This window comes from Eumetopias jubatus, unplaced genomic scaffold (assembly GCF_037043125.1).
Source record: "Eumetopias jubatus isolate StellerSeaLion01/CBP00866 unplaced genomic scaffold, mEumJub1_p1.0 scaffold_2, whole genome shotgun sequence".
In the NCBI taxonomy this organism is placed as follows: domain Eukaryota; kingdom Metazoa; phylum Chordata; class Mammalia; order Carnivora; family Otariidae; genus Eumetopias; species Eumetopias jubatus.
This window is the reverse complement of record NW_028274808.1, coordinates 189,872,748-189,894,130: the sequence shown is the minus strand read 5'-3', so window position 1 is coordinate 189,894,130 and position 21,383 is coordinate 189,872,748. Positions and strand designations below refer to the sequence as shown.

The 21,383-nt window shown below is 41.0% G+C and overlaps 1 protein-coding gene across 4 annotated transcripts in view; it reads right to left on the bottom strand.

Annotated features, from left to right (window-relative positions):
• Positions 1–21,383, bottom strand: part of LDB2 (LIM domain binding 2) — a 367,396-nt gene that overhangs the window by 67,380 nt on the left and 278,633 nt on the right. For all 4 annotated transcript variants that reach the window (XM_028088801.2, XM_028088810.2, XM_028088818.2 and 1 more), the window contains exons 3-5: positions 16,421–16,593; positions 9,114–9,236; positions 6,397–6,480 (exon numbers count right to left, since the gene is read on the bottom strand). In XM_028088801.2, coding sequence (XP_027944602.1) covers positions 6,397–6,480; positions 9,114–9,236; positions 16,421–16,593 — 380 coding nt within the window. The remainder of the gene's footprint in view (positions 1–6,396; positions 6,481–9,113; positions 9,237–16,420; positions 16,594–21,383) is intronic.

The following is a 21,383-nucleotide window of genomic DNA, read 5'->3' as shown; positions in this document are numbered from 1 at the left end:
GCACATTCTGCGTGGAGCACTGGGTGTTTTATGCAAACAATGAATCACGGAACACTACATCAAAAACTAATGATGTAATGTATGGTGATTAACATAACAATAAAAAAATTATAAAAAAATAAAAGTGGAAAAAGAAAAAAAAACAAAAACAAAACCAGAGTAACTGAAATGCTCAAGGAGGGAGACAACTGTATAAGCCGATGTCTCCCTGCAGTGTGTTGAGCATGCAAGGACCATCCCCTTTATTGTTGATGGGAGATGAATGAAAATAGCACTTTCCACTCATGTCATCCTGGAAGTTTGCATCCTGCAGGTTTTCTTTAAATGCTTAAGGACATGCGGCACCTGGGTTAAGCGTCTGCCTTTGGCTCAGGTCATGATCCCAGGGTCCTGGGATTGAGCCCCGCATCCTGCCTCTCTATCTCCCTCTGTCCCACCCCTTGCTTGTGCTCTCTCTCTCTCAAATAAACAAAATCTTAAAAAAAAAAGAGCAACTCTTTTCTTTTTAATTAATTTATTTGACAGAGAGAGACGCAGCAAGAGAGGGAACACAAGCAGGGGGAGCGGGAGAGGGAGAAGCAGGCTTCCCGCCAAGCAGGGAGCTTGACATGGGCTCCATCCCAGGCCCCCTGGGATCATGACCTGAGCCGAAGGCAGATGCTTAACGACTGAGCCACCCAGGCGCCCCAAGAGTGCAAGTCTTGAGTTTGGCTCAGGTCATGATCTCAGGGTCGTGAGACTGAGCCCAGCGTTGGGCTCCACACTTGGCATGAAATCTGCTTGAGATTCTCTCTTTCCCTCTGCCCCTCCCTCCACTGGCATGCATGCACTCTCTTTCTCTCTCTCAAATAAATAAATAAATCTTAAAACAAATTAAAAAATAAAAATAAATGCTGGAGGACATGGTTTCTGCCTACTCCCATTCTCTTTGTGGAATAGGAAATGAAATCAACATCAATTATTTCTTTTTCAATTTGGAAAATTGAATTTGTTGAAGCTATTTAAATTTAGAAAACAGTTACTGCATACAGTAAACATTCCCATGCAAGAAGTGCTTATAGGAAATTTGAAATGATGGCAATTTCAAACCCTGAGTGAGAAAGGGCTTTCACTCTGATGAAATAAAAGACAAGAATAGGAAGAAGGACCAGGCTGCTGGGTGTGTTGTCCCCAAGGGCTCTTCTCAGAAGCTGAGTGCAGGGGGCTCCAGTGAATGACTCGACTCTTCCCAGTGACCCTCAGAAAAGCACACTTGGCAAATGGGAGATGGGACCTCCACGTGCCTCCATCTCACTAGACTCCAGAGAGGGGGGTCTAATACCCCATTTTTCAGATAAGGAAACTGAGGCTCAGAGAGGTCAAGTAACTTGTCCAGGGTCACACAGCTAGCAAGTGGCTGAGTTCAAATACATACTCCTGTCTGTCTGGCACCCCAAACCCAAGTGCCAGCATGAGGTGCTTTCCCTGACTATGCTGTATTCTTGCTCGAACAAAACTCTCTCTAGAACCATGCCACTCAGCTCGACTATACATTTTGGGCCATAATACCTACCTTGTGTTGGTACCTAAAACAAACTTAAAACTTACATTCCATCCATGTGAAACTGCCTGGAGTTCCCCAAACCCACCGGCTTTCTCCATCCTCCTCTGTCACTACTCGTGGTGGACTCTTCATCTAGTCTACCTGGTACCACCTACTCGTCTTTCAGAATCAATTCAAAGGGCCATTTCCTCCTTGAAGGCTTGGAGCCTCCCATGTCCACACTCCAACAACCTCTCCCCTCTTCGTGCTTGGCTGTGGGATCAAATCCTTACACTTACCAGCTTTGTGACTATAAAAAGCTACTTCTCTGTGTGTCGGTTTCCTCCCCTGAAAAATAGGACTAAAAAGAGTCTCTAGTTCATAAGGTTGTCATGAATATTAAAAAAAAAAAAAAAAAAAGGACTTCCTGCCAAGTACCTAGCAACAGTACCTGGGATATAGTAAGTGCTCAATAAATGTTAGCGACTACGTGGATCACTGTATCGGGACAGATTTCTCTCCCAGCACAGATTTGGTTTTCTTTTGTACCTGATGTACAGCGACTGCCTTGAAAGTCGTGGAGACCTGGCATAAAGAAGTCGTCTAATAGATGCTTGTGGAGTGAACAGCCCCAGCCTGGACGACTACCACAGGGACACTCATCCAGCCAGCCCTGGTCTGCCAGAGGTCCCTGAGGCAGGAAGTGTGACTACATCTCATCAGAGCCGCATACCAGCTCGGCGACCACCAGTTGCGGCTCCAAGGGGAATGGCGAGCCGGCCGTGGCCACACCTCTCAGGACAGAGCACCTCCAGCCTCGTTAGGCTGGGAGGAGACACGAGGCAACGGCAGGCGATGTGACAACTCAAATCAAATGACAACATCTGTTCTGTTGTCACCTCCAAAGCATCAGGTCACCAGAGCCCCCTCCAAAGTGCTGCCAGGCGAGCGTCCGCGGACGGTGCCATCACCGGCATTCGCGAGCTCAAAGCGCATCCACCGCGCTTCACCTGCGTCTTCCTCCAGCGCCCAGAGCCCCCCTCCCGCACCTCTGCAGAGCCCCCGACTGCAGGCCTCCACGAGAATGATTCAGAATTTCACGGCAGTGAAAGAACCTGTCTGGGCGAAGCGAGATGACTGGAATTGCTTACTTTCTGTACTGCTTAACTTTGTTACGTGAAAGACACAGCATATTGAAATTTCAGATGTCTGGAGCATTTAAAATCTCCAGCCCTCCTTTCCAAAGCAGGATGCATGGAGTTTAAAAAAAAAAAAAAAAATTCTTCTGCTGGTTTAGAAGGCCATCGATTAATATTTGCCAACACACGCGTCTGACCTCTTTTTCTGATCTGGGTGTGGTTTTGGAGATCCTCGTTAACTACTTAAGTAATACCTCAGATAAGCCCCTGAGGCTGGAGGCAAAGGCCTGGCTCCTCAGAAGGACAGAGGAGCGCCAGGTTTTAAAGCAGTTTTATAAATGAATGCACTGGGTGATTGCTCAGCTGTCTTACGAGTATCAGATGGTAAGAGCACTAATGAAATCTTTGATCCCAATTCTAATCCAAAAAAATCTTCGGTGGTTAGTAACCACTAACCAGGCCAGGTCTCATCATGGAAATGCCCATATGCGTGGTTATGGGAACTGAGTGTGAGGTTCTGCTCAGCTTTGACCTGCCAAGTGGCTCACAACCTCCTTGAGTTATTGCTGGGAGGCGTGGCTTCTATCTGGACACCAGAGGACCCCTCCCCAGACGCCCACGAGCCCTGTAGGCCCTTCCTTGTCAGCACAGCTTGCTGGAACTGTGGCCGACCACACTCCACTGGCCTCCCCCAGCCCTGGAAGGGGCCACAATTTCTCCACGATGAGGGCCCAGCACCTGGCACAAGGCCAGGAAGACAGAGTGGGCTCAATGAAAGAGTCCTGAACCAATCAACAGAGGAATAAGTGATGGAGGGAGTGAACAAAGGAAAGAATGGAGGCAGGAAGGACAAGCAGCTGCTGAGGCAGGATGCATGAGCAGAGGAAGTAAAGGAGTGTTAGGTGGACCCAGAGTGAGAGAAGAGAGCCAGATGCCATGTTGCTCTCCATGGTTCCAGTATGAACAACAATGATGGAGACCTAATAGGTGCTTAATAAATTATGCCCATGAACACTAACTGGGTGCTTTCTGTCCATGGACCCTGCGCTAAGCCGTTTACATGGATTGTCCCGCTTAATCTGCCCGTGAAACCCTACAAGGAGCTGTCATTACTTGTGGCAAAGTGGATTAAGGCCCCGGGGAGAGATGATGCTGACTCCCCTGTCAAGGCAGGAGAGACATGGTCCAATTTCTGTCACTATCATCGCTCTCCCTTCTTACTAGAAAGGCAGCTCTGCATGAAGCTCAGGGATTCTAGAGCCAGACAGCCCGAGTTCAAGTCCCAGCCCAGCCACTCAGTGGTAGAAGGCTGGGTGACTGAGTTCACTTCCTTGCACTCTCTGTGTCCGGCTCTCTCACACAAATTGTGTTAGGGCACATGGACCATTGTAAAGACTAGGGAAGTCAGGACATGCTGTAAGTGCTACATTTAAGTGGTAGCCTTTGAAACAGGATTCCATATTGCCCAAACCCACACACGCCTTCCTCCTGTCGCTGTTGGGAGAGGGGTTGGTGCTAATCCCTTCTCCCCCCCCCCACTTTGCAAATATGATCTTCTCAGTCTTTGTGGGTTAAAATCAGAGAATCGCAGAATGTGGGAATGAGGTGGACCTTGTTGACCCCAAGGTGAAAGTCACCATTTTACTGAGGATAATAAGAGGAGCTAGGGAGAGGGGAGGAAGGAAATTTAGCATTTATTCATCTATGTTAAAGGCAGCTAAAAGATGTAATAGTGAATCTGTCCAGATTTCACCAGAGGGTGAGTGACCAAGTCTAGGACAGAATCCAAAGTCCCAGATTCCAATGTGGGGTCAGCTGAGGACACACAGTATGAAACATCTTTATCTGCCTGAGGAGAGGCATCTTCAGATGGTTTAAACTAAACTGCTCATGGTCTCTGACAAGATGAAATGGCTAGCAAGGGAGGGCAGCCTTCTGAATTCCTGCGGCTAGAGCGTGCCACAGACCCCCACTTCCCCAGGCCTTGCTACCCACTCCCATTGCCCCAGTGGTTCCATGGGGGCAGCTCTAAATGCAGAGCCTGGAAGTTTGGAAGAACCTAGCTCCAGCTACCCTGCCTTGAGGCACTTGCTTGTCCATCCACCCTCCTGGAGCAGGAACCACAGCACCATTACTGGAGAACAACCTGGTTCAGGGCTGCCAAAATGGTGGTGGTGTTGGGGCAAAGTAAGGTGGTGCAGAGCAAAGCCGACTCCAGCTCTTGCTGTGCCTGGATTCGGACTGAGGGCATCTAGGCTGGATGGAAAACGGCTCTTCTCCCTCTCCCCAGGAGGGGGACACTGCCATGCTCACGTTTAATCTTTTCAGAGGCTTCTGGCCTGGTGCCCCGGCCAGCAAGCTGCTCCAAGATCTGGTTCCTAAGTTACTCTCCCTCTCACCTCTCCTGGCTTCTCACTCCATGTCCCGGCATCATTCATCTGCCTGGAATTCCATCCCCTAATCCAGGCCCCTTCTTTTCCCTCTAACGGGAATGTCCTTCCTGCCCCCTTCTTGGCTTTACCTTTATTCATTCTTTCACACTCAAGTCAGGCATCATCTCCTCCAGAGAGCTTCTCTGAGGTACTCTTCTGAGAGGTCTCCGTTTTATACTCCCATAATTCCACTTGGAAACTTCCAACAGGGTTATTTACCATTTTGTGTATAATGTTCTCTCTATGGGTCTGGCCCTCATAGGAGTGGGTTTCTTGATGGCAGGTACCATGACTTTTGTCTTTGAATCTTCACTCTCTAGCCCAGGACCTGGCACATGGCATTGAGTGCGTGACTTGGAAGCCTTTGTTCAAATTGTTCTTAATTCACTGAAGAGAAAGTCTGGCCAAAGCATTTCAGCGTTTCGACATATGCAAAACGATCATATACAGAAGGTTGGGAATACAAAACAAAATTCACAAACCGGCACAGTGCTTGGGGATCAAGAAACAACAGCATAAACTCCGTGATGGGGCAGGGGGCTGGAGAAGTGGCCACACGATGACAATGAGGGAGCTCAGCAACTCAGAGGCAAAGGAATGTGGAACGTGGCCACGGACTTCTTGTCGAATCTGGAGGACAATGCTTGCTGCCTTATGAAGGAAACCATATCCTCTACCTGCAACATGACGATTGCAAATTCTACACCACAAACCGGAGTGACAAATGTTTCCCTTTTAGACCAAATACTGAAGCCATAGTTATTATATAGGCAGAGAATTTTGCCTAACTCCTAATTTTTAAAAATCAAAACCAACTTTATATCCAACCCAGAAAATCTGTTCCATGTTACACAGAGAGTCCCTAAGAAGACTTAGAAATAAATGTCTGTGGTTTCACCATCGGCCTGAATGTCGGGGGACCCTCCTCAGGGACACTCCCTGGGTGGAGACACAGAGGAAGTGAACCCAACAACAGTACATCAGAAACTTGAGACAACCATGAGGGGCAGAGCGCCAAAATACCGTATGAGCAGACATTGCTGGCCTTTGCATAATTAATTCCAAGAGTCATACAAACAGAGAGAGCAAGTTTAACCTTGACAAAGTCTAGGTTTGCTGCTTTGTTAATTAAACCCCATCCTCTATTGAACACACACACACACACACACACATACACACTGTGGTGTAAGACACATGTTTTGTGCTATATTACCTCATTTTAACTCCTTGGTTCAAGATACATATACACTTCTAAAGCACTTTTCAAATTCACCAGGAAATGTAATCATCCCATTGGTCTTACCCTGAGGTAGTTGAGGGTGAAGTTTGTTAGTCCCATCCTGGTGATGTTTTTGGACAGCTGATCCAGGACCTGAGGATCTTGTGCCTAAATAGGAAAAAGAGAATCATGTATTTTATCTCTGCAAGATGGTGCCAAGAAAGTCTCAGACTGGGCTACAGTTGCTAAGAAATGCAATCTCAACACTGTCGGTTTTTCTCAGAGGGGAGGTTGCTGGAGATAATTTAATTTACATTTTGAAGACACTTGCATATAATGGCTCAAGGACATGTTTGGATCAATGATGCAAGATCTGTTGCCAGGTAGAACCAAAATGAGTCAGACATGTTTTTAGTCCTTGGGAGAAACAGCCTTACTTCCTCTGTGAGAGGTTCCTGTGTCTTCAGGAGGAGGGTCATGAAGCCCTGTCAGGACACTTCCAAGTCTCTGGCACTCAGCAGAGGAGGCAGGGTCTCTGGATTTGGTAGAGCCAGACTTTAGGATCAGCCTTTGTTTCCAAGACTTGGGTCCAAGACTATACCTGAAAACTTTGTCACTTCTATGAAATTATATGTGTGTGTGTGTGTATATATATATTTAAGAATTCTAAATTTCTTCCCCATTAAGCTAAGGTTAGAAATATATGTCCTCAAAAGCATCACATTTTCCAAAATATCTGCCACATTTAAAAGAGAGATGTAATGTTCCATGGGCAACCCCAAATGTTCTGGTGGGCTACAAAAAAAATGAAAATTCTTTCTGGATTTCATTGTGAGATGAGTCTCTTGGTTGACACTTTTTCTTTTCATTTGTCTTTCCTTTTTTCTTAACTGGCAGAAGCAAACTGGAGCCAAGCAGAGAGAGACTCAAGAAACATCATTTTTGTCTTCATGTCTGTAGTCATGAGACTATCTAGGTTATCTTAACACTTTAATTTAGTCTTTCCTGTACTTAAATTTCCTCATAGTCATGCAACCAATTGGCTTTGTGTATTTCAACAAAAAACCGAAAGTCAGAGAAGAGTCTGAGCTTGTCACTTCTCATGTCAGTTTCTGGGAAGGGGTCCTCTGTGGAAACGGAGCCAGTATTTATGGAAGGCCTTTCATGTGCTGGGAAGAGCTGGTTCTATAGATATGCATCAGGTAGTTGTGGCCAACATCATACACATCAACTTTGCAGACAGAGGACAGGATAATAATAAACGAAAGGAAGGATGTTACTGCTGCCAAAGCTGCTGAAAGCCGGTCACCACTACTTGAAGAGGACCTCCTATGTGCCAGGCACCGTTTTACGTCCTTTACGTGCGTTAACTCTTAATCCTCAAACCAGTCCAATGAGGCAGGCTCTATTACTGTACCCATCTTATAGATGAAGAACTGGGAGCACAGAGATGCCATGTCACTTGCCCAAGGTCACACAGGAACAGGGATACACACGTATGTGATCTCATTCCAGGGCCTGGGCTCCTAACCACTACCCTCTGCTGCCTCTTAGTCTATTTTGAGAACATAAGAGCGGCTACTCTGGGATACTTCAAGGGGAGTAGAGGATGTGAACTGGGCTTTGAAAGTGGAGAAGGACTTAGGGGTACGAATAGGTGGAAAGATTGGAGCAAAGGAGTGGGGTGCCACAGCAGGAAGTACAAGGTCAATGGGAAGGGGAGAGATTGGGTTAACCGGTATGGAGGAGAGGGTCGAGGACAAAAGCCTGGGGAGACAGACTGGAATTGGATAGTCAGGAGACAGATGGCTCATCAGCCTGGGTTTTGGAGTCCGTACCAGCAGAGTTGAAATCTTGATTTGCCACTTTCGGGCTGAGAAACATGGAGCAACGTATCAAGCCCGAACCTTGGTTTTCTCACTTCTAAAACAGGGATAATGATCCTGCACCTCTCTGGGTTACCGGGAGGGTTAAACAGAATGTGTACAGACGCTTAGCACAAGACCTGGCATAGCAAACACCCAGTAAATACTAGCTACTCTTATTGTATTCTCTTTTGATTGTACAGGGTCTTAAAAATCAGGCTCATTAAGTCTGATTTTGCTCCAAAGCTTTTTCACAGAAACTGCTGCATCATGCATTATGGAAGAGGGATTTATTTAAGTCAATGCCTTTGATGCCTTCTTCGGGGACTGCACTCAGCTAGCTCCTACCAAGTCTTACCTTTAAAACGTATCTCCAGATTGGCATCGAATCCAGCTGTGCACCTAGTTGGTGCTCAGTAAATGTGATGTGATTTACGGTCAAGTGAAAGGGAGGGAACCCCAAATCGCTCACTTCATTCCAACACCATGGTTAGGAATGATATAGACACAGATCTGAGGTACGTGAGCCCCACATCTTGTCAGATGGTTCTAATCAAAACTGGACACTGTTTTCCTTACTTCTTGTTTTATTTCCTTCCCCAGTTAATAGCCTAGGCAGAGCAGTACTTTATAATGACTCAGTGGAATTTAAGAAAAGTACTAACTGTTTATTGAGGTAACCTCAGTTTGGAGTTTAAAATAATAAAATATAAAAAAAAAAAATCTCACAATGCACCAAACTCGGAAACAAAGGAGGGGGAAAAAGGGCCTGTGGAATAAAATGGTTGAGGGGAAAACTCAAAATTGAGAGTTCGTTACCCAACACATGAAGACTGCTGGTATTCTTTCACACAAAGAGAACTGGACTTTTCCTCCTTGAGTAAATGGGATGGGGGGGAAGGGAGGAAAGAGTAAAATAGTGCTGAAATTACTTACATGCATGGCTAGAATGCTCCTTGGGACTAACTCTCTGTATTGTCTAATGGTAAAGTGCCATGTTTTTATTCTCATGAGATCATCAAAGGTGAACTCCAAGATCAGTCTGCCTTCTGTACATACCTAGAAGCGACAAACAACACACTCAATTGCCTTGCAGTTTGTGAATGCCACATTTTTGTAACTCACACGTTGGCTGCTCAGCATAGTCTCCCTGACTGTCCTTGGGCAGTGCTGGATCTTGGCAAGGATGTGACACGAGTGCTTTTGCACGGCACACTGAGACAAGCATGAGCTCCAGAATCCGTGGGTTCAAAAGACAGCACAGCGGCTTACTGGCCATGAGCTACTAGTAACTTGACTGGTTGCTGCCAAAACTCCATGAGCCTCTGTTTCTTCATTTGCAAATATGGGAACAAAACCAGTATTATGTCAAAAGCTCCTGGCACATGGTGTGTCCCCGCAAAAATCATACTCTCCCACCTCCTCTTATCTCTGTTTTCATCATTCTTCTACCATCAGAGCATGAAATCTTGTTTTAATCGTGGTTGTCCTACTCTGGGAGAAAGTACCTAATAAAATAATTCACGCTTAAGTGTGACTTACTACAAGGTTACCCAACCAGAGGAAGTTTTCATTTTCAGGGACAAATTCCGGGGGGACAATGTGTAACCCAACACCGTCGGGATCAGTTATTGGCATGCGGAAAATAGAGGCATTCTTAGAGTGTCTTCCTTCAATCACATCCTATCGGCAGTGACAAATTCTGCTTGCATAAAAGACCAGGCTTTGGGGGAAGGGACGGTATCTTTCTAAGAAAAATATGTATTATTAATGAAACATAGAACTTGTGAGGCTCTCTTCCTTGACAGGGTGATCATTTTTTTTTCTTCTTTTGATATTCAGATCATTTTTAGCATGTAGCTCCTATTTAATTTACCTATTTTATTCCACCATTAATGACTTTGAAATGGGAGAAAATGCTAGGCAATCGGACACCATTGATCCTATTTCAACTAAAAAATAAGTAGTGGTAGCATATGGGTCAAGTTTAAATAGTTACAACTAATTATTCCGTTTGTGTTTGCTTTAGAGTAGACAGAGACTTTGACATCAGAAAGTACTAGATGCCCATCTTAACTCTACTTTTCACTTATTTTGGAACTTTGAGAAAACCAAATAAATTCCCTAGGTTCCAGTTTCCTCATCTGTAAAATGAGGATAATACTAACCTTACGTTGGGTTGCTGGGGAAATATATGAATGATAAGGTGTGTGTGTGTGTGTAGATTGCCTTGTATTGTATGTGGCACATAGTAGGATGGCAGTAAATGATAGTTATAAAGATAAAAGAAATGCAACTAAAGAACAAAGAACCTCAGACTAGTGGTTGTCATAATGTGCTCTCTGAGACCTATGGATCCAGGGAGGTGTCTCAGGGGCTCTGCTGGGAAGAGTTCAGCCTCCATCTAAACCACGTGATCTCCACCCATTTTCTCAATTCGACCAAGCAGCTTCAATTTCATCCTTTTGACATATTGCACTTCTGATCAAGCCTTTTTGGAGAAAGATTTCCTATGCTAAAGACAAATATACACAGTTTTGGAAATCAATGCACTATACAAGTTTTAAAAATCATAAATAGACTCAATAGACTCAATAGAGGGTATGCTCATTTCTGAAACTATAGTCCATGAAGATAATTAGCAATTAATTTCAACCTTTTATGAGGTATTAATAACCGTTTCTCTCTTTGGGAATTTAATACGGAAGGCCACCATTTATTGAGTTCCAACTATATCCTAGGCACTGGGTTAGATGCTTTCTATTTAATTTAAGGTAGTATTTTCTTTATTATTTTTTCTTTTTAAAAATTTTTTTTGTAGAGAGAGAGAAACATGCCAATGGGGGGGGGCACGCAGAGAAGGAGAGGGGGAGAAGAATCTTAAGCAGGCTCCAAGCCCAGCATGGAGCCCAATGGGGGGCTCAATCCCAAGACCCTGAGATCATGACCTCAGCCGAAGTCAAGAGTCAGATGCTTAACTGACTGAGCCACCCAAGTGCCCTGGTAATATTTTCTTTAAACAAGCCAAATACCAGTACAAGGAGTGTGAGTAACATGTGTTGCCAGAACACTACTTAAGAGAGATGCTATTGACGTCCACAATTTTCTTTTTTTCACAGATCTCAGAAGCACCATAGGATAATTATTGATAATCTGGGTGAAGACCTTCAGCTCAGACTCCACTAGCAGAATCCATGGGTAATTTTAGGCATTTAGACACCTTGCCCCAAACCTCCTCAACTGAGTGGTTTTCAGAGCTTCCTCTCTGGCACATTAGCCATGAGTGTTGTGCACTCAGAAATGGGGGAAGACTTTTGTTGTCCTCAAACCACTCCTCTAGAACATCCTTAGCATTGGAATTCACCAAGGTTTTCAAAAGGGTTTCATGGAGATTAAGCCACACAATTCCCCCCGCGGTGTCAGTATGACAGAAGCCACCGGCAGTGAAAACTTTCACAAAAGGGAGGTGACTGCAGTCAGTCAGGGACAGTTGAAATGTCTTGACAGTAGAGGACAGGGATATTTGGATGCTATAATCCTTTTTTTTTTTTTTTAAAGAAGGGGGATTATTAGATGTTTAAACAAATATTAGCCCAGTTAAATATCATGCTTTTTTCTTATCTAATCTATTTGTTTTGTGTTTATGAACCGCAGATCCAGGGCAGATAGAGGTTCTGGTTTACTTCTACTGGAATAGAGTTTCATAATGTGAAGGCATAGATGGAATCCTTCTGATGAGTTACTCCACTGGAGGATCTGTAAGGTCAAGTTAAATTGTATTCTCTGTTTACCATGACAGAGCAAACCAGTTGAGGACCCTTCTTGCCTTCAAACTGTCATGGGCCTACAAAAGGGAAAACTGCAGCAAGCCCTGTGCTTCTCCTTTGTCAGCTCAAACCAAGAAATATCCAGAGCATATCACGCACAAGAGAGGAATCCTTAAAACTGAATCCAAGCTGACTGTGTTGGGTGTTTTCTTTAAGGAAAATTAAATGACTTGCTTGAATGGAAGAATGGAGGAGAATTTGTCACTCTTGGTCTCCCCCCCGCCCCAGGTAGTTTTACCCATGGCCTTCTCCCAAGCCCTATTTGGCCTCCCTGTGTCCTGCTCCCATCACGGCAGTTAAAGGAAACTGAAGGCTTTGTGATTTATTTTACATGTGACAATCAGCAAATGGAATAGAAGGGCCTAAGAAAAAATATATATATACTCCTTGTCTGGAAATAGTAAAAAACAGACACAGCTTATAAAGGGGAATTAATATTTTCTCTTTTCAGAAAAATTCTGTGCATTCCTCTTAATCAATACAATTAATGTAGCTTTTATCTAAAGTTGGCCTTTTTTTTAAAGCTGCCTTTCACTTGGAATCCAAAATCAAAAGGGTCCCCAATTAAGAAAACATTTTCTGTTGTGCTGAATTCATGTTACCGTACTGTGAGCTCTGACATTTTGTTTCTGTGGTAACCAAAATCAGCTGATTAGTTGGCATGGCAACAGAAAAGATGTAATCCCAGCAGACACACTCTAATCAATGCCCCCAGCACAGATGGTCTCCGGAGGATCAACAAGAAAGAGGCTGGCAGGCATTCAGCGGATCACGTGCTAGCTTGAGACTAGGCCAGGAACAAGAGAACTAAAAAAGAACATTTCTCAAACTAACCGGTAGCTTTTTAACCCTTTTCTTTCTTTGACTAATTGTAAAGCAATGTTGACCATGCCGTTGTATAATACAAGTGATTTTCATAGAGCTGTTAGGAAAGAAAATGTGCTTTTTAGGTAGAAGTGTTTACTTAGTTTTCTTGGTCTTTATGCACGAAATACTGCTTTCAAATTAACAATTGCATAAAGCTCATCGTATTTTACGTGGAGATACTGCATATGTAAATGCATATGTTTACGTATATTAGAGCAATATGATCATTGATATTATACTAATTCGACTGGAGCTGGGATAAGGGTAGAAATGGATAAATCCTGGACTATAATGTTGTAGACAGGCTAAGATAGGAATGATGTCAAAGACATGAGTAAGTATTCATATAGGGAAAGTGGCTGGGGCACTTCCAGAGTACTTTTCTATAGTAATAAATAATTGCATAATAAGTAATCAAGATCAGAGAAAACATAAAGCCATGTTTGCAGAGTGATAAGGGTGTTTGGTAATGGCTGTAACTATTACTATTAGTTTGCAAAATCTAAAAAAAAAAAAGTAGCCTGATGTGTACCCCAGAGAGGGCTCCTCTCAGCATCTGCCAGTATTCACACCCTCAAATATAATTCAAGGGTCTTTGATTCTGAAAACCTTGGTGATTGCTCTTCAGATTATTAAGCCTTGTTTTCAATTTGATTCGAAATTGAATACAGAAAAGAAAGGCTTCATAATGTGTGTTTTAAAACTCTAATTACATATTTATCCATAATCTATAATGTTCCTAGGATCAGGAAATTGCAAAATGTGCACTATACTCCTGAGGAATATTAAATATTACTGTTGATTAGGACTGCGACTGATTTTTGATTCACCAGTTGACCAAATTTTCATAAAAGAAACTCAGAAGCACTGGGTCAAATGCTATTTGGGGAATTAGAGTGTATTGATAGTCTAAATTAGAACAATGTGATATGCCTGTACATAATGTGCTCAAGTAATTCCATGTTCAGCGGGCTCCCCTTTAGAAATAAAGTAGCGGATTCCAGACTATGTTTTTCTTTGTGATACTGAAAGGTCATTAGCTCACTGTTTTATACTAAATACATTATTTTATTACACGAAGATGGGTTATTTTTAATTAATATAAGAACAAAAGAAAAATTGGACGTATTCTTCGGGTAGTATAATAATCACGAAGGAGGGGGAAGAAAAGAAGAAAGTAAAAAGAAAAAAATGAATGCTTTAGAATTTTCTAAAAATAAATGTGCATAATTAGCATCTGCACTAAGTCCACATAGCTAGGCTGCATTTCCCAGAAAGTGATATTTTTCATCAGAGTATGGAAATATTCATTATGAGAGTTGGGAAATGTATTGCCATAGAGTAGAGTGAGAGGTGACCTGAATAATTGATGTTTGGGGCTGAAAGAGCTGAGTTCAGGAGGAGGCTACTCGGGTCTTCCCTGTGGCCATCTGAGAGGGAAGTGTCCCTGGGTGAGGAAAAATTGAAACAGAGGGAAACCTTCACTTCTTGATTTCAGTGAAAAAAGGCACTTTATCAATTCATCAGAAGAATGAGATTTTTTAAAAATTTAAAACCTGTCCTGAATATACAGGATTTTACCTTCAGAGCAGCTGACTATGCTCATTTATGAAAGACTTTGGCCTGGAATGAAAGAAATTGAGAAAATATAAAGGACTACCTTTTAGTATATATTTTACATGTATATAAAATATTACACATTATCTTAAAATTATTTATTATAAAATTTATTATAAAATATATTATTGTGATTATATAAAATATTTTATGTTTTATAAAAGAGATGACACAAAATGCATTTTTATTTTCAATGGCTATAGGCTTTGGATGTAGCTTCTTCATTACAGCCATTTTACTTAATTTCCATGGATTTCTTTTTTCCCTTAAAGCATAAGGAATTGGCATGTTTTCCTTGATTACCTAAACATAATGCTAAACCTAGACAAAAACAAAACAGAACAAAACAAAAAAACAATAATGAGCTAGCTGAGAAAGCTTTTCTCTGTGGGGCTCTGATTTCCTAACATTTGAAATAGGTTGTGTTATCCATCTGAGATACAAGATTATGTAAATATTTTACATCTCCAAAATGAAGTGAGACATGGGCAGATTAAACTGTCATCCAGGTGATCATTCCTTTCCATGTAACTAAACTCTCTTCCCAGCATGGACTTCTGCATACAGTGGGAATGAATATTCTTTGTCCCTGATTGGCAACTTTCCTTTCTGTTCAACTGTTAAAAAGGAAGAAAGAGAAAAACCCAACTTCTGCCCCACATTTAAAATGTCTATTGACAAAATCAAGATACCACGAAATCAATGACATTTGATGATTTGCTTTTGCATTTTACCACCATTTCCTTTGCCCTTGGTTTTTTTACATCATCGTGAGCAACTGGGAAGATGAAGCTGCACCAACAAGATCAGTGGATACTTTAAATGATAAACATTTTACTTTATTCTTTTGGGAAAACCGTGCACCAGTAACAAACACATCTTAGTCTTGTAATTTGGGCTTTTGCAATTAACCCTGAAATTCAACTTCTCAACTATAAAGACGGGATTGTCATATGTGTTTTCTTTTTTTTTTTTTGTCATATGTGTTTTCAACTAAAAGAGATAGCTGCTGTCATTAATATTACAGATTAGTTTCACATTGAGTCCCGTCAAAATGCAGTAACTAGTGTTAATTAAAATAAACTTCTGTTTGTCAGATTCTCTGGCTATTTGTTCTTACTAATTTTGCTACTTGGGAGAGGACATAAAGGGATTGTCTGTAGTGTTCCAGAAAGGTCTTTGCACAGAGGGAATACTCCACATGTCAGTTGTCTGTGGATGGGAAGTGTCATAGGTGCAGAACTTATAGAAGACATTCTCTTTCACTTCACGTCCTTCACAGAGCCTTGAATTGTGCCTCAAAGGTTGTGTTACCCAGTCCTCCGCCCGCCATCCTCCCCTGTGTTTCTCATTTTCTCATAACCAACTTTTGGCTCTACTGTCCTCACTTGCTGACTGACCAACCACGGAACTTCTCAGAATTTGGAGAAACAAACTTTAAACTCCGAATTCCTTAGTTTCATTTATATTTTTACGTTTTTATGTTCCTTAAAGGTTACAACTAGTTGAGTTGTAGTTAGTTGCTTTTATCCCTGTTTGTTAACATTTGAATTTAGCTTTAAAAAGTATTTAATTTTACAAACAAAACACAAATACTGACCACACAACAATGGGAGAATGTTCTTTTAGCTATAGAAGATTCTTTGTTTAACAATCAAAATTCTAATTTAGCAACCTGAGTTTAACAGGCAGCCAAAACTCTGTCTCTCTTAGTTTTGAGGCTCTATCATATTTGCTCTGTATCATTTGCACACATCTAAGAACAGTGTTCACCAAGAGTCTAGCCATGTCACAAACAAAAGAGATTATCTCATAGTGCTGAGAGTGTCTGAGATGTGAGAAACCAGCTCAAAGTTCCTGAAGAAAAGCATAATTATTATCCTTCAATACACCCACAGAAGAACAAGCCAAGTTGCTGAGTATGTCCTGTACCTTGGTAAACATGGGCTTCCCATGCTGGGTGACCATAGCACACTGGTCGCAGTCCACTGTGATGGATGAATTGTGGTATGACTCTTTCGAGTGTTTGAGGATGTAATACAGGTCGGTCACCCCTCCTTCAAACACAGTGCTAAAGTAACGGGGGATAAGCGTCCTGCCGATAGCTGGGAGAGAAACACAGAGAAATAAACCATTAACAGAAATATCCAATGGCCCCCACGCACCCCACACCATTGCCAGACCTCCAACTGGATACAAATCATCTCAAGAAACCAATCATACCAGGAGGCAAATTTCTTTCTTTTATAAACAGCCATGACCCTTCTGGGTTGCAGTTAGGGAAATAAAATCCCCAGCTGTTCAGCAAAAATTTGTACGTTCATCTCTCCAGATTTTGTGTTCATTGAAAGTCAATAATGTAAGGGTTAGTACTTCAAAAATAACGGGAACAAAAGCATTGACTACTTTGGATCTCATAAATATCTTTTAAATGAACATATTTTTTAAAAAAATAAAACACATCCAATCAACTTGGATTTTTCAGTGAATTATTTATAGGCCAGTCATCCAGTCATGTTTTATTAGTAATAGTAGTCATAATGTAAATTTTAATAATGTAATGCTTTGCAGTGTGTAAAGTATTTTGGCATTCTTTCATTGGATCTTCAGAACAACCTCAAGATAGTGGGGAACTGGAAACCAAAAGGATTATTATGCAAAAAAAAAAAAAGGTCATTAGGACTGTATCAAAGTCACATGACTTATAAGTAGATAATTGGGGTCTCTAACTCCAATCTGCAAACATTTACTCTTTTCAACACTATGTCTCCAACTGCTTTAATGATTGAGAATCTTTAAAAAGTGATCTGGATCTGCATATACAAAGAGATCCGTACCTATGTAAATACTGATTATTCTATCTGCTTCTGGAGCTGGATATCTTTCTAGAACAAAAGACCAATTTTAAGAGAACTTGATACCTTCTACTTGGTCTACATTGGTCTCTTTGATTCCATGTGTCCTGTCCTGCCCCATTTTAGTTTGAATGATTGGTAAGTAGCTGGGTCTCTCTGATATATAGTGCTTAGAAACACCTAACAAGCCCTTGCTTTAGCAGAGATTTTAAATCTTCTTAAACTGAAAAATCCCAACTCATAATATCAGGAATTTTGCCTATGTGCAGATTTTGAGGCAAAGTACTAAAGCACTCTCAAGCGATCCAAGGTTTTTAATAAATCTCTTACATTCGCTATATAATGCCTCCTGAAAGACAAAAATAATATTTAAGATAAATAAATTACCAAAGAGAGCTTTAGTAGGAAAGATCATACAATCTTTACTTGAATGTCTTAAAATGTTTAATTTCATTTTAAAAGAATCAATGTTAATCCATTCCATATGGATCTATATCTCTTTTGTACATGGATTTGGAAAAAAAAAAAAAAAACTATAAAAAGAATACCCTGCCAAACTGTTTCTGAAGTAATCTCTAAAGAATCCTGCTGTGGATGACTAGTCTCTGAATAATTTATATAGTTGTTATTGCTTCGTATTTATTGCAGTAAAATCAATCAACAAGTGTGTATTAAATATTCCAGGATTTTTGGCAATTCCATTCTAAATAATCCTTACACATACATTTTCCAAATACTGTTTAATCCCCAACAGCGCATGTTCATTTGCTAAATATAATATTCAAACAAGAGTGATTTGAGTCCATCATGTCTTTAAACATACACACACACAGCTGATATTATAAAGAAGACTTTGTTAATGTGAAAAACCTTCTTGTACTTTGCTAAACAGATAAAATTAATTTAATGCATTTCAAATAGTCTAACCTAAAACTAATTTCCATAAAACAGCTCTAGTAATTTGACATTTTGGGATCTGTACTGTGGAGAATAAATACAAACCATAAAAATGTAGGTGTGGGGTGAAAATATTTCACTACAATATCCAAGGAATTGTCACATTAAAAAGGTTACTGTAAATAAACACCACTGGATTAGCCACATTATAGTTTATTCATCATGAATCTTGCACCATTTAATTCCTTTGTAGTAGTATCTAGTATATATTATCATCATTTTCATTCACGAATAAAAAAATTGAATAGGGAAAAAAGTTGCAACTTCTTAACTTTAAACCTCAATTTTTAATTACGTCTCCAGCTCCAGAAGTTGTACAAACTATATAGTAAATATACTTAGAGGGAAATGCAGTTTTGCTTTATTTAGTATTTTCTAGCACTCTTGAAACTGATTGTTAAGGATACCTGAGGTTTGTGTTCAGCCCCTTTTCTTTGTGGGATAGCCCTTACAATTTATTTCCCCCAAGGTCTTTTGTGGACAGTCACTCACAAAGCTCCATTATCCACTGTGGTAGACTGCTACTGGTGGCCCCAGTGAACCATGGCAATGGCATTCATATCTTTGTGGATGTAGTCTCCTCTCCTCGAATCTGAACTGGGCTCTGTGATCTCCTTTAATCAATAGAATGCGGCACAAGTGACTTTGGATCAGTATGGGCTAAATCTTAAAAAGGCTTAGAGAAGCTTCTACTTTGCTCTCGGGTGGGAAGTCGGTGGCTATGTACAAAGTTCAACTACTCTAAGACTGCTGTACCATGAGAAGCCCAACCATTTGGAGCAGTCACATGAAGAACTGAGTCTTCCAGCTGACAACCCCCGTTGAGCAAACAGCAAACAGCCAGCACCAACTTGCATGAGTGAGGCCATCTTGGAAGTGAATCCTTGAGCTCCAATTAGCTGCTTCAGGCTGGTGTCACGTGAAGTGGATATGAGCTATTCCCCATAGCTTTGCCCAGATTGCAGAACCTCAAGTAAATAAAATAGATGTTTGTACTTTTAGCCAATAAGTTTTTAATGTAACAATGGATAATCATAGCACCTTTCAACCTCCTAAGCTACCAAAGATGGGCAAATTAGAATCCTTTCCTGAAAGACAAAGAGGGCAGTCTTGCCACTAAAAATGTGAATTATAGAAACACAGAAGCTTGTGTAGAGAGGAAAGCAGATTAGAGAGACAGAAAGTCTTTGTGGACTGATTTGGGACCTCATTATAGTTGGGACTGAAACCCAGTTCCATCCCTTGGAGGTCCCACTTCTTTGAGATGTGTACCTCCTGCTTCTTTTGCTTAAGTGAGTTTGTGTTAGCTTTCTGTCATTTGCAAACAGGCGAATCTTGATTAATGCTGTCCCACTCCAGCATGGAATGGGGTAACAAACGCTAATGTAAAAGATAAAGGAAGTGATGAGAAAGATTAACCTGAGTCTTTTTGCGCAACATCCTGTGTCAGTAGCTGAAGGGGGTACAAAAGGTGTGTCAGAGACTGTATTCGTCTTCTATTACTGTTGTTACAAATTACTACAAACTTAATGGCTTAAACTCTCTTTATTGATTATCTCATAGTTCCTGACAGTCTGACATGGGTCTTGCTGAGCTAAAATCAAGGTGTCAGTAGGGCTGTGTTCCTTTCTAAAGGCTCTAGGGGAGAATCTGTTGTCTTGCTTTTTCCAGGATCTAGAGGCTGGCTGATTTCCTTGGCTATGTCCCCTTCCTACATCATCCACCAGCAATAGTGGTTGGAGTCTTCCTTGTCTGCCTCCCGCTTCCACTTTTTAGGACCCTTGTGATTGCATTGGACCCACCCAAATAATCCAGGATAACCTACCATCGCAAGACAACATATTCACAGGTGCCAAGGATTAGGACTGGACATCTTTGGGCACCATTATTCCACAGAGGCTATCTTTGCCAAAGAGTTTTTGTTCTACAAGGGAGTATATACAAAATATAACACACACACACACACACACACACACACACACACAACAAGCAATATATAGATAATGTGCAGTGAAGGGGACAAATAACCAGAAAAAAAAAATCACATGTGCTTGGGGAAATCACTCTATAACTCATTCATTGATTTCTTCTATAAACATTCACTGAGCCCAGAGTAAGCATAAAGCTCTTGGTAGGTGCTGGAAACAGAAAAATAGATTTTGTCCCTGTCTTTCACTCAGTTCTAACAAGAGTTAACAAATATGTAAGCATCTAAATAAAATGTGATAATAGATTAAAAAAATGAATTTGAGAGTTTGAACTCTTTGCTAGTTTCTTCTGAATCCTGATTTCAATGTACAATATTATTATTTTTGAAGCACTGAGAAGATTAAAATGTCCTTTTAATTTAGTAAATCATGCAACCGCACTGCACAGCCTAAGAGACATGACTTTAAATCAGTGAATACTTCAGAGTTAGATATGGTTGTCCCCTAACTCATCAGGCACACCAATTCTGAATCTATTCAGATTTTATACTGTCATATTCATATGCTATACTTATACTTTACATTTATACTTTAATCCTTGGAATTAAAAATAATTTAAATATTGATATACCTAAATCTACATTGTGCTCCCATGGAAAGGATTATGTCTTCAAATATTCTTGAATAGATTAAGACTATAGTAGATTATAGAAGAAATTCCATTTTTCTTACACATTTAGGTAAAGTTCCAAAAGTTGGGAAGGAGAAGTATGGTGAGCATGATAGCACAAGAAGATTTTCTGTGAGTGAAATATAGGGAAGTTCAATACAACAGATATTATTTATCTATATACTTATGAAAGACAAGAAAATGACAGATTAAATTATTCAGGATCCTGACATGTGTAGAAAGAATGTCTAAATAATATTCTACATTGTAGGTAAACATTTAGAGATAGCTAAAAAATTTACTCATAGCTAATTTAGAGAGTAAGCTCTGAATTTTAGTTCCTTGGGAGGTTTTTGTTGTTGTTTTGTTTTGTTCCCAACCATTGACCCCATTCTCCAGAAGTTCTTGCTGTTGGGGTTGATAGGCTGATGGTTCTGGAGAGCAGTATCTAACTTCCATCTTTTCTTGTAATGCTTGTGGATATT